The sequence below is a fragment of the Ictidomys tridecemlineatus genome, chromosome 6 (assembly GCF_052094955.1).
Source record: "Ictidomys tridecemlineatus isolate mIctTri1 chromosome 6, mIctTri1.hap1, whole genome shotgun sequence".
Lineage (NCBI taxonomy): Eukaryota > Metazoa > Chordata > Mammalia > Rodentia > Sciuridae > Ictidomys > Ictidomys tridecemlineatus.
The window spans coordinates 66652119-66666007 of record NC_135482.1 but is presented as its reverse complement, the minus strand read 5'-3'; the positions used below and the strand labels follow the sequence as shown (position 1 = coordinate 66666007).

Here is a 13889-nt window from a genome sequence, read left to right as displayed (position 1 = left end):
TTACAAAGATCAAGGTACTTTATTGATAAGGCAACAACAGCATTATACAGGGCTGAGGCAGAGACCAAAGGCCAGGGCCACCCGAGGGGAGGGGTTGATTCACATTGAGACACAGGCTGAATGTCCTTCCCCCCCCTTCTTCTGATGGGTCAGTGGGGCTACAACCCAGGGAAAAAAGGAAGGGGTTCCAGATCTAGACATGCTCTGTCTAAATTTGGGTCAGTCATCAGGGAAATGGAAAATAGGGTCTGAGCTTAGGTGTTTTGTATTGAAAAGGGCACTGGAGTATAAGTCCAAATTCTTGTCCAGCCCTGGAGTGACTTATTTGCTTGTTTGTTTAGTTTTTTTTCTTTTGTACCAGGGATTGAACCCAGAGTGCTAACCACATCCCCAACCCCTTTTATGTTTTATTTTGAGATAGGATCTTTTTAAGTTGCTCAGGGGCTCACTAAGTTGCTGAGGCTGGCTTTGAACTTGTGATCATTCTGCCTCAGCCTCAGCTCCTGGAGCAACTTAAAAATAGTTATTTGAGCATGGGTAAGTCATACCCTCCTCTAAGTGTCAGTTGCCTTTAACAAGGGGGTCGAACTACTTTAACAAATTTTTAAGCTTTCTCCCCCAGTGGAATAGAAAATTAGATCAATGCATTCTACAGCTAAAAATATTCTACAGCTAAAATCAAAGGTCTTTCCCTAGACCCTTATACAATAATAACAATATTCACTAATGTACAGTATTTTCACAATGTAAGTCCCCCCCCATAAATAGCTCTGCCTGGTACCCTCAATATTAGAACATAGTGGAGTCTGATTCTGAAAGCAACTCATATCTAACACATTGAAGATGAAGCCATAGGTATGCTATTCTGTAATGTGGCCTTTAGACACGTTTTCACCTGAAGAATTTTGGGAAATGCAGGGCCAGGAGGACACTGACAGCTCTTGCCATGTTGAGTCTGATTCCTCCCAGTTTTCACAGATGTAGGTGGAGGGGTGCATCTTCTTGGGATTTGGGTGGCCATATTCCCACTGACCTTACCTCCATGTTGATGTGGAAATACTCCCCTAATTCAAGCAGTCATCTCAAAGACCCTCCTTCCATGAGTCCCTCTGGAAGAAGCCCTTCTGTATAGCCCACACACCCACAACCCTCTCGGCAGGGAGGGTTCCCATACCCTGGGTGTGGCCACTAGAGGAGGAAATGGAGTCTGAAGTTATGCATTCCCCTCCTGGCCATGCTCCCTGTGAGTTCTGGGTGGTAGAGTGATGAGAAGGGAACCAGCCCCACACTGCTGGGTCCCCACATGCTCTGACCAGCCCCTGGATCTACCAGCTCCCCCCACCAAGCCCTGAGGTGCAGGTGCTGGCTTCTTGTTCTGCATCTGGGTAGCTATCTTGGAGTTACATGTGGGCAGTCCTCTATCCCACCCTGCCAGGGGAAGAAGATGCAAGCCCCATGTGCTTGTCAGAGGGAGGCCCTGTTGTTCCAAACTGGGGCAAGAGGAGATTGGGACAACTTCCTTGCTACCGTTGGTGATCAGAGAGGGTGAGGTCTCCTTGGGGGTCAAGGTAGGAGGGCCTGCCCTCCTGGGTGGGAGGTAAGGCACTGGCAGGGTGAAGAGGAGGACAGTGGCAGGGAGGCCTTCTTTGCAGTCCCAGGGTAATTCCATCTTGCCATGTGGATGGTTGGAAGGAGAGCTCCCTCTCAACCAACCCTGGACTTTGTGACAGAGACAGCCTTGGATCACCATCCATTGCCATTCTGGGAGGCTGGTTTGCCTGTTGTCCACTGCCTGGTCCTGTGTTCTGCTCTCCTGGGGCTTCTCAGCGGGTGGGTTCTGAGCCAGCAGCTCCTGTCATAGGGAGGAAGCCCAGCATACCACAGCTACTGCCCATGAGAGAATTACCATGGCAAAGGGATGGAGGTGGGCATACCAAGACTGGGAGAGTACCCTTTGGCCAGCAGGGTGGGTGAAGGGGTATCATGACCTTAGTTTTCTTGGATTTGCTCATTCTTGGCAGTGAGTGGCCCAGGCAGGCCAGGAGAAGGAAGGCAGAGGGAGGAGGCACTATTGTGGATGGGACAGAACAGCACAGATAGGTAGCAGGATAAGATGGGGTAGGGTAAGGATTGTGGGTCAGTTATGTATTCTGTGTGGGCAGGGGGAGGGGTCTCCTCACCAGGCTCTGGACGTATGGGCTGGGGGAGGTACAAGTATCTCTGTCCCTGAGGAGTGGGTGCATTTGTCCTGCCTGCCTTCCTTTGCATTAGCAGCAGCCACTTAGGGAGTGGTGGGGACATCCCTGGGCAAGGCCCCTCCTCCAGCCTCTGCCCTCTGTCTCCACTTGATTTTTCTTTGTCAAATAAACAGTAACTCATGACTGAGGTCTCATGGGACAGGGGGCAACCTGTGGCCTGCAGAGAAGGGGGACGTGGTATTAGACTGGACAGGAGAGAGGATGGGCCAGACAGACAAGGGAGATGGCAGAGGTGGGGTTGAACTCCAGGAAAGGTGGGAGGGGCTGCTGGGCTGTAGCCAGTCTGGGGCCTGGGCACCAGGCCCTGGAGGAGCAACCCCGCCCAGGCGCCACCACAGGCCGCCCTAGTCAGGAGATCTCATTGCCAAACACCTCAAGCACAAGGGGCGTGAGCTTCATGCTGCTGTCAGGCTGGAAGGAGAGCGAGCGATACTGCTTGGAGTGTTCCTCGTTGAGGCTACGCAGGTCCGCCAGCTTCTGGATCATCTTGGCATAGAGCAGGTGGCTGCCTGGGGGCGGGTGGCGGCAGCGAATATAGGTCTGCAGTGTGTTGGACAGGCGATCCTGGATGGCCTCCACCAGCTTGGCGTCCTGCACCCCAGGTCGGTCTGTGGCACAGGGGATAGGAGGAGAAGACACAGGGGCTCCAAGCTGACTCCCTTGCTGCTCAGTCTCACTCATATGGATACCTTGTGAGGCACTGCCCAGGCCACCCTGTATGACTGCTGACCTGAGACACCTGCCTTAAGTCCCTCAACAACTTCCCACTGCATGGAGGATGACGTCTTTTCATGAGCCCATCTGGTCCTGTCTCCACCTCACCTCACTTCCTCTGTCTGTACAATGTGTCTGTACATTGTGTCCTGAGCGATGCACTCTCTGGCCTCCAGGCTTTGCTTTTGTGTTTCCTCAGCTTGGAACTCAGCTCTTCTATCTTTGCCTGACTGACTGTAACAGCTTACAAGGCCTTCCTCAAGAGGGCCCTTCCTGACGGCCCTTCAGCTCCATGTCTTAATCAGGCGCCCTGCTGCTGTCATATATTCTATAGATCCACATATCTGGGCTTCATCACCAAGAGAACATCCCCAGGGCCACAACAACTTCCTCCTTGGCCTTTTTGCCCTCTTCTCACCCCAAACAAACAGAAAAGGTCAAGGGTCAAAACACACTGCCTCCAGAACCAGCCAGGTAAATGCAGAATCATTCATCATCCTCAAGGTTTTGTGTTCTTCTGAGGAACCTCAAGTGACAGAAAAGTTCATTCCAGTTCACCCAGAAGAGAGCCCAGGTATTGGGAACACCCATGCCTGTCTGTGGCCTGAGGAACCCTGTTTATCTGGTTTCTCAGAATCTCATGAATCACCTACTGTCTCTAGAAGAAAAAGCCAAGGGCAGTGAGGGATGAGGGACCCCTCAACCATTGGACACCCTTAGGGCCATACAAAGCCAGCAGAGCGATGTTTCTCTATTTCCCTATTTGCCTTTCCTTTTGCTCAATTTTCCCTCCAGATTGCCCTGCTGGCCCTCCGCGGGTCATTGTCTTTCACCACTTCCTAGTGAGTTCCTCACTCCTGGGCTCCATACCTGGGGAGACGATGCAGATAGCCATGAGCAGGACATGTTCTTCCTCATGCAAATTCAGCTTCTTCAGCCCCACTTGGAACTTGATGAGGGGTTCAATCAGCTCCTGGGTGTGCCCAGCTATCAGAAAGAATGACCAGGTACTGTGGGTAGAACCCAGGAGCTACCCACCCCACCTCCAACCCCTGCCTGCCCTTGCTCTCCTCTCCCTATTGTTGCCTAGCCCCACCTCCCGCTATCTTCCATGTGCCTGATGGGAGCCCAAGACCTCAAGTGGGTTGGAACCAGAGTCTGGGAGTTGGAAAAGGTGGAAGCAGAATCTAGACACACCTTTGGTCACATCAGTAAAATTATACTTATAGTCCTGGTTGCCGCAGTTCCAGGACATGTCATCCATAGTGAAGGACTGGTTGGAGCGCAGCATGATCACCTCAATGGCACTCGACTTCAGCAGCACGATCTGGTCCTCAGAGGTGAGATCTCTGTGGTGGTTGGGGAGGTGAGGAGATCAGGCCACCAGTCAAGACCTTCAAGTCACACCAATCAGTTTAGGGTTACACCTGCTAGGTGACCATTGTGTGCCTCTGTCCTCCACTGAGGGGTTTGCTGCCTGGTTGGAGAGGGCAAGAATGTTCCTCGAGGGAGAACAACTCAACACTGACCATATGCCAAGGTGAAAATTGAAGTAGCTCAGTTAATAAGAGAAGGAAAATCCAGTGACTAGGCAGCCAGAGCTATTAGTGATGGGACGAGAAAGCCAAAGGAAGCTCTCCATACCGTGGTGTGGATAGGGTGGTCTGCAAATGCTTTGGCCCAAGTCATCTTCAACAAATCCCCTGTTTTCATTTCTTTTCCCTCTTCCTGTCCACCCATCCTTCTCAGTAGTAAGCTCTGTCTCCAGGACCTTTCTCAAACCCTTGACCTTATTCCTACTCTCACCAGGACTGCTCCATCAAGAGCTCCATCATCTCTTAAAATAGCCTCCTCTTGGGGTTCTGGACTCATCTCTTAGATCTCTCATTCATCTTTCCTCCTGCTCTTCCAGGTAAATGTCACTTTTGTGCCCAGAAAACCTCACTGATTCTCAAACACCCATAACTTGGATCCAATCTGTCTTTCCAGCCCACCCCTCCCAATGCAAATGCCATCAACCCTCCATTTCTAGCAACACTAGGCCACTCTATATTCAGATGCTGTGTGTTTTCAGACCACTATACCTTAGAGCATACTCCAGCTCCAGTGAGGAACACCCTTCTTCTAATTTTCCATCATACTGTCCTTAACCTGAATCCAGTGTTATCTCTTGGACCTCCCTCCCCCATTCTCTTTAGCAGAAGCCATTTCTTTATGACCCACTGCACATCACTTGGCTCTTATTTTGTCCTTTCACCTTCAGTTCTGTTCATGCTAGTCTCTGGCTCTTATTTGTAAGTTACTTGAGGGCCAATACCATCTCTTAATTACCTTACTATTACCCATACTCTGACCATCAAGCCTTGAGTACAGGAGGATCAATAAATGTGTTTATGTGATAAGAGCCCAACAATTAGTTCCACTGTTCTGAGTCATAAGCTGGGCTTGTCTGAACAATGGCAAGGCAAAACCAGAGACCATGGACCCACTTGATTTTGGCTTTTTCCTCCTTTTTCTTCCTGACTGTCAGTTTTCTCCTGGAAATCATGTAGATGGGCTGTCATCTTCTCTATGGCTGCTCTTTGGTATGTAAATACAGGAAGCAGATATTAACTGATGGGAGTTCTATATCAACAGGTGATAGATGATGGGGAATGAAAGGGCTTACATGATTAGGATGGTAGCCAAAGGACTGGTATTGAGCAATACACAAAATGCAAGAGTTGGAAAGCCTCTTGGAGACCAAGTAGGCCAATTCCTCTTCCTGCATGCCTGACAGATAGCGCTTACATAGCCTCCACAGGATGCTCCTGATGTAGGGAGCTCACAGCCTCTGGACTCAGCCATCAGGTTGTTAGATAGTTCCTGCCTTGATGGCCTCTTCTTCTGTTCAGCTTCAACCCCCATGCAGAGATATTCACCCAATGCTTATAGTTTTGCACTCGAAAGAATCAGACTTCTCCCTTATCCTTGAGATGGCCCTTTAACCATGCTAGTGGAATTTTAAAAAAATTTATTTATTCATTTTTCCCCATTTATTTGTTTGGTTGGTTTTGGGGTATTGAATTTTGTCAATTGATTTTCTCTGACAACTCATGACTAGGATTTCTCTTCTTAAGCCTGGGTATGCTTTTCCTGACTGTTGTAACAAATGACCACAAATCTAGAGACTTACAACAGCAGGAATATTTTATAGAAGTCCCAGGTAAACCTTGGGGGTCAACTCCTGATGTTGGTACAACCATGTCCTTTTCTTTTCTTGGTACCAGGGATTGAACTCAGGGGCACTCGATCACTGAGCCACATCCCCAGCCCTATTTTGTATTTTATTTAGAGACAAAGGTCTCACTAAGTTGCTTAGTGCCTTGCCATTTTTGAAGCTGGCTTTAAACTCGCAATCCTCCTGTCTCAGCCTCCTGAGCTGCTGGGATTATAGGCATGCACCACCATGCCTGGTGGAATTTTTTCTTTTTTAAAGAAAAAATTACCATGTCCTCTTTCTATATTCTCTAGGAAAGATGGGCTAATAACTATCTAAGTCTAAATGTTTCCTTATCTTTGTCACTTTTCTCTAGCTGTTCACTCTACAATTAAAAAATAAAAATTAGGGGCTGGGGTTATGGCTCAGCAGTAGAGCACTCGCCTAACACATGCAAGGCCCTGGGTTTGATCCTCAGCACCACATAAAAATAATAAAAATTAAAAGTTATAAAATTTTAAAAAATGATAAAAATAAAAATTAACATCACTTCCATTGTGTTTTGGTTTTTAACTCATCATACAAGTAAAACATGTATAATTAAATCTTTGGAAAACAAATGTATGAAAGCAAATAAAATTACTTATAATCACAACTAACATATATATATATATATATATTTTAACATACTTGAGTTCATACTAATTCCAGCTTCCCATATCACTGAAAATTCTTTCACCCAGTTCTTAGTGGGCTGGGTAATCTTACATCAGTACACTCAAAGTTATTTAAGCAGTCTCCCATTTACCTATTTTGGGATGTTATGGTAGCTTCTAACTTTTGTTACAATAGGTAATTTTGCGAGGATTATCTGTTCAGTGCCCTAGTCAGGATGGATGGCATAAGTGAACACACATCCTCTGGGTGGCTGGCCAGGGGATTTCAGTAGGATTGCTGCTTGTTGTGACCCAGACATGCTACTGCTATGAAGCAAACCTCTGATGACTCCACATTACCACCCACAGCCAGGAAAGACAGGGACTTTCTAAGTGCGGTTCACAGCCAGAACTGGGGATGGTGGTGGGTGGGAGTAGACATGGAGTTTAAGGAAACCAGTAAGAGGGCTGCTCTGTGACAACTGGAGCCTGCTCGGTCTCTGCCTCCTCCCTGACCTGTGTGATATTTATACCCTTGTTATCATCACACCTGTGGCCACTTCTGAGTACCTGAGGCGTGCCTGGTTTGATGTTGCTGTCTGGTCTTTCCCACCCCCAAGGGCAGAGTCCAGCCCCCCCTCGCCTGAATTCCCACGGTATCTCTAGCAGGTTTCCAGGAGAGCTCTTATCTCTCTACAGCAATTGCTCACATGCCTATCTCTTCCATCAGACACTGAGTACCTGGAGGCAGGGACTGTGTCCTAGTCAACTTTTATCCTTCACAGTTTATATAAGAAACTTGTTTGTTTGATGGATGGGTAAATGAATGTGGAGGAAAGAGCACAGGACAAAGGAAGTACCATGACCCCTGAGCCTTTGTCTCAAGAAGGAGTCCCTGGAAATGGAAGTGGCATTTTTAGCCCACACATCTGGGCTCCAGCTGGAGTGGCCTAGTCCCTTGTGCACCCACTTGGCTGTGGAATCTGAGGGTGCTTGGTCCTCACATCCAAGGCTCTTCCTGGATGTGAGGACCAAGCACCCTCAGATTTGCAAGCTGCTTCTGACAACACTTCTTCTATGCATTTCTTTTGCAGTACCAAGAAAGAGGGAGGTTTGTGGGGTAAGTCTGAAAGGATGAAAGAGAGGCGGTGGGAGGAGGGAGTGGGGCCAAGTGTTCACTACAGTGCAGTTCACGCCCAGAGCAACCCATCCAGTCCCGCCCCATACTGGTCCCATGCCCAAGCTGGAGTCTCATCCAGACCCCCCCTCCCCTCACCTACACAGGAGTCTCATCCTGCCTTCCCCACACCCACCACCCCCGCCTATAGGCAGCAAGATCAAAGCCACCAGGGACCATGGCCACTGTTCTTCCACTTCTTGAGAAATCAAAACCCTTAGCATGGAAACCAGAAAGACCAGGGAGCTGCTGGACTGGCCCTGACTGGCCCCTGGAAGTTGCTCCCATCTGAGCTCAGCACCCTCTCCATCTGGTCACAGTGTGTCCGCATCAGTGTCCCCCCCCATGCTCTTGCCAAGGTCTGCTCCATTTATATGGAAAAACATTCTGCTCTGAAACTTCTCAAGTCACTCTACAGAAAGAGAAGTTGACCCAAGGACATTCAGGATCAGTTTAACACATTTTGTATCAATGGTTTGGCACCCCTATTACCTGCTCACATGTACTTCCCTTTAGCCATGACTACAGGACCAGACTAACGAACTCTAGGGAAGATAAGACTTGAAAAGAAGAGGGCAGACTTAGGCTCAGACTTGGGGAGAAAAATTGAGGGGGAGGTAAGGAACAGGTACCAAAGGACACTGGAGAAAAATGGAGGCTGGGGACACTTAGGGAAGAGGAGTAGTGCTGAGAGATGCATTTTAATGAGGAATTTCCTTGCAGGATGGTTTCCCATGTGCGCAATCCTAGCCACCACTTAGAACACCAAAACTTAGCCTTTGGAGAGAGCCTCAGGCCATCTGTCCAACTCCCCACTAGAGCAGGGAAGAATGAATCCTGTGCAGATGAGGATGGAAGCCAGATGCTTCAGAGTAGACTTTGGCACCTTGAAGTGTTTTTTCTCTATTTACACAAAACAAGACTTTGGAAGAGATGGAGTTAACATCAAACAGTAACATGAAGCATGGAGGAGGGAGTTGAAACTTGTGTTCAACAGAATGTGTTTTTGGTTCCAAGGGAAGGCTCTGGAGGTTAAACCCAGGGACTCACAGGAGACTCAGTCACTTGTTCTGTCTGACTGCCAGCGTGGCCCTTGCTTCTGTTGCGGCAACCCAAATGTACATGTGGCAAGAGTGTCTCAACATTGTTTGACGTTCTTTTTTTTTTTTTTTTTTTTTTAATATTTTTAGTTGTCGGTGGACCTTATTTTATTTATTTGTATGCGGTGCTGAGAATCAAATCCAGTGCCTCACGCATGCTAGGCAAGCGCGCTACCACAGAGCCACAACCCCGGCCCCCTGACGTTCTTTTCTTTACAATTTTCACATTAATTTCAGGGCAAGAGCATTGGAGAGTTTCTGGTATATGGGTTGGTGAGAGGCATAAAATAAAGCAGGGCTAGTTGTCTCAGCACAGAAACAAACTGGAAAGCGTTGAAGCACCTGACTTCCATCCTAATTCTGAAGAGCAGTCCTCATCTATACATTGCCATTAAGCAGGGCAATGTGGTAATTTAGACAATAACTAATTGATGGCTTCAGTATGCAGCAGAGGGATCCACAAAACAAATAATGGCAGTTCATGTTAGTTCCATCCAGAGCTGGCCAACAATGATTTATTTTCCAGCTTACAGGATCCTATTATGTATTTATTTATTTTGGTATTGGGGATTGAATCCAGTGGTGCTTAACCACTGAGCCACATACCCAGCCCCCTTTTAAAAATATATTTTTAATTTTTTTAGTTGTTAGTGTACCTTTATTTCATTTATTTGCTTATATGTGGCGCTGAGAATTGAACCCAGTGCTTCACATATGCTAGGCAAGTGCTCTACCACTGAGCCACAAACCCAGCCCTCCCCAGCCCTTTTTTGTATTTTATTTAGAGACAGGGTCTCACTGAGTTGCTTAGTGCCTCACCATTGCTGAGGCCAGCTTTGAACTCATGATTTTACTTCCTTAGCCCCCTGAGCCTCTGGGATTACAGGCATACACCACTGCACCCAGCTACATTATATATATATTTTAAATCAAGATACACAGTGAAGTTTTGGAAAGAATGAAGATTTAATATACATAAATATGGATGTAGCTATCTCCCAATATATTTATTAAAAATGACAACTTGGTATTGCTGGCTCATAAAGCAGTGCTGGATGGGCTACATTTCCTAAAATACAGATTCCTGGGCCTCCCCCAGAGATTCTAATTCTGGAGGTCTGAGGTAGAGCCCAATCTCTGTTTTGGGAAGGAGTGGGTTGGTGACCTCCAAACCTTCTAGCTCCATCTAGGATTCTGACTGATCCCCAGACATTGCAGAAACTACTTACCTGAATCCTGGGATCATCTTGGCAAAGCCGATCACCTTTTGGATGCTATAACTGACCAGGTCAGCTAGGTGGGGCAGCATGGATAGTTGGGACAGGTCCAAAGTCACAGAAGGATCATCTGGGTCTTCTTCACTTAGATCCAGGTTGGAGAAGTTAGATGGCTCCATCATGTCTGGGGAAAAGGAGGAAAGAGTAGGAACTATTTAAGAATACTCAGGCTGGAGCAAGGCATGGTGGTGCATACCTGTAATCCCTATGGCTCCGGAGTAGGAGGCATGAGGATTGTGAGTTCAAAGGCAGCTTCAGCAACTTAGTGAGGCCCTAAGCAACTTAGCAAGAACCTGTCTCAAAAAATAAAAAGGGCTGGGGATGAGGCTCAGTGGCTAAGCATCCTGGGTTTAATCCCTAATACTTCCCCACAAGAAAAGAATTCTCAGGCCAGGTCCCTCTTGCCTGCCCCTACAAGGACCTCATGTGCCCTGGAAGCAAAGCCAACAAGGGACCCCACAGTGACAGCCTCCCTCCAAAGGCCACACTGCCGCTCCAGGATTCCCTCTGGGTCTCTTCTGGTCTCTTCTAGCAGTGTGAGGTGTGAAGCAGTAAAAACAAAGAGCCAGAAATACTTAGAGAAACAAGACTTCCTTGAGCCATGATTTTGGAGACCACGTGATTTTGCAGAGCATGGATCAGATGGTCCTTTCCACACAGCCTGCATCAGAACTTGGCCTCTCCCTCAGCATGGGCCCAGTGCAAGTCAGTGCCCTTCTGTGATCTCCATTAAAAATGAATTTGGGACCAATCAACTTGCATGTGTGTGGGGGGATGTTCAACCTCCCTAGTGATGAAAGAACTACAAAGTAGAACATCTACACTATTCACCTATAAACTGCAAATAAATGTTTAAATGTTGATACTAGTATTTGTAAAGATACAGAGAATTAGGCAATTATCATGCAGAGCTCAGTGCTACAGGTGTACATATGTACAGGTGATCTAAGCTATTTGACAATAGGGGTCAAAGTCTGTAATTAAGTGTACTTTTTGACCAGTAATCCCACTTTCATGAATTCACCATAAGGAAAGAATTCAGAATAACTGTAAATATTTATCTACAAGCAAAGTATTATCCTTCTGAAAAGCTGGGAAATAATCTAGCTATCCTGGTGGCAGGGGATTTAGATATGTTTTAGCTCCGAATACTATGCAGCCTTTAAATACTAATACTATATTATAGATGAATAGTGAAAGACATGGAAATATGATACAATACACTATTTCAATTTTTTGGAAGTACTAGGGATTGAACCTATGGGTGCTTTTACTACTGAGCTTCATCTACAGTTCTTTATATTTTGAGAGAGAGTCTTGCCAAATTGACCAGGCTAGCCTCAAATTTGCAATCGCCAAGTCTCAGCCTCCTGAGTCACTGGGATCACAGTCATGTGCCACTGCACCTGACATACGTATACTATTAAGAGAAAAAAAAAGCAGTGATCTGACTTAGGGCACAATTCCATTTCTGAATACAAGGGATCCCATAGTGACAGCCTCCCTTCAGACATATGTGTTATAAAAAAAAAGATGAAGAAGAGATACTTCCTAATGTTAATTTTCTTGGCTCAGGAAGATTAAAGATTATACATAAAATAAATTTTATAGATAATGCATTTTAACAATGTATGCTCCGGGCTGGGGATATGGCTCAAGCGGTAGCGCGCTCTCCTGGCATGCGTGCGGCCGGGGTTCGATCCTTAGCACCACATACCAACAAAGACCGTTGTGTCCGCCGAGAACTAAAAAAAAAAAAATATTAAAAAAACCCCCAAAAACCCCCCAAAAACAATGTATGCTCCAACTGTTACCTCTGTCCTGCTGGCCCTGTCTATTCTGGATCCATGCACAGATCCATCACTGAGTCTGAAAATTTCTTATCTAAGGGATGTAGTTATCGAGAGGGAAGATAGGGTCCCTATCCCTGCCCTCAAATAGGCCCTGAGTGGAGGACACCAGAGCTAGGTGAGGGGTGGAGGGAGAAAGGACAAGGGCAAGGGAGGATGAGGAGGAGGATGAGGAGAAAGGTATAAAAAGTCCATAAGAGGGAAAGACTGTGCCTCCCAGGCTCTTGGGTGAACTGGAGGTGGCCGATCCTCCAGGGCTATAGTGCTCTCCCAGAACTCAGGTAAAGCTCTGCTTTCCACTTTGATTTCACCTCCCTAAACAGCCCAGAATCAAAACATCATTTAAAGGAATCAGGTCACCCCCAGGGAGGGAGCCAGAACCTGGCTTAGAGGAAAAGAGCATGGATCAGATGGTCCTTTCCACACAGGCTGCATCAGAGCTTGAACTCTCCCTCAGCATGGGCCCCACGCAAGTCAGTGCCCTTCTGTGAAAATGAGGTAGTTTTGAGGACACTGTGTGGTGCACAGTATGCAAATGCTGGTCACAGTAGGGAGCTTTCTGCCTCTTGTCATCCAGCAGCCCAAGGAGAGGTGGGTGGGCTCCCCTCCTCTGTTGGCCTGGCAGTGGTGGGAAGTCCAGCTTACCTAGAGAGGTGGTGTAGAGATCTGAGCCAGAGGAAGAGGAATTCCTGGAAAAGCTGGGAGTGTGCCCTGCAGGATGACTCTCTTCTCTCTCATGGTCTCGAACTGGAGGCTGGAAGGGAAAGACGGGGTCTCAGAGGCCCCTATTTTCAGGAATGCCTTTTTGTTTTGGTCCTGATCTCTGACAGCAATGGTTTCAAGGAGGATCTACAGGAATGGAAGGCCTCCCAATGCCAGAGGGGCAGAGCAGCTTCTGTCCCTTCCCTGATTCCATGCCAGCAGGCCCATGGCTCTCCATTCCTGCTCCCAGCCTGGCTTGTTTCTGGTTCTCCACTAGCTCTTGCTCATACTCCCTGGCTGGAGGCAGACATACCCGGAACTGGTCAAAGTCGGCATAGGTGGGATCATAGGTCTTGTGGTGGGCGTCCAGCAGGATGGCAATGATGTGCTGCTGTTCCTCAGATAGCTTGGGCCGCAGACTATCCTTCAAGGCCTCTTCCTCCTTCCGCTTTAGGATCATCTCCCGCTTGCGCTGCACCTCCTCATCTGTCAGTATGACTGTGGGGGCAGGAAGGGGAGTCAGGAGGGCTGGTCCACAGCTCCTCCAGGAAATGTTCATCCAGTATTAAAGGACCAGCATGGGAGGAACTGGCTGTCTCCTCACACTTGGGGCTCCCTGGGGCTCCAATGCCACAATATGGAAATAAATTAGGTTAGCTCTGATGAAAAGGCAGGCACATCCAAGAAGAAGAAAGAGGATCTGGGAGGCAAGATGGGCTGGCATTATGGAGTCTGGATTCCCAAGAACAAGTTGTTGGATCTTTAGCAAACTGCTCAAACTCTAGGCTTTTGCCAGGTGCAGTGGCGCACACCTGTAATCCCAACGGCTTGGAAAGCTGAGACTGGAGGATCGCGAGTTCAAAGCCAGCCTCAGCAATAGCGAGGTACTAATCAACTCGGTGAGACCCTGTCTCTAAATAAAATACAAAAAAAGGGCTGGGAATGTGGCTTAGTGG

At 47.6% G+C, this 13889-nt stretch overlaps 1 protein-coding gene across 7 annotated transcripts in view; it reads right to left on the bottom strand.

Moving 5' to 3' along the window:
* The window catches only part of Vdr (vitamin D receptor), a 60102-nt gene continuing 46213 nt past the window's right edge, over positions 1-13889 (bottom strand). For all 7 annotated transcript variants that reach the window (XM_078014784.1, XM_078014783.1, XM_078014787.1 and 4 more), the window contains 6 exons: positions 13247-13431; positions 12877-12985; positions 10334-10505; positions 4170-4321; positions 3843-3959; positions 1-2866 (listed from right to left, as the gene is read on the bottom strand). In XM_078014784.1, the coding sequence (XP_077870910.1) occupies positions 2607-2866; positions 3843-3959; positions 4170-4321; positions 10334-10505; positions 12877-12985; positions 13247-13431 (995 nt within the window). In that variant the 3' untranslated portion in view covers positions 1-2606. The remainder of the gene's footprint in view (positions 2867-3842; positions 3960-4169; positions 4322-10333; positions 10506-12876; positions 12986-13246; positions 13432-13889) is intronic.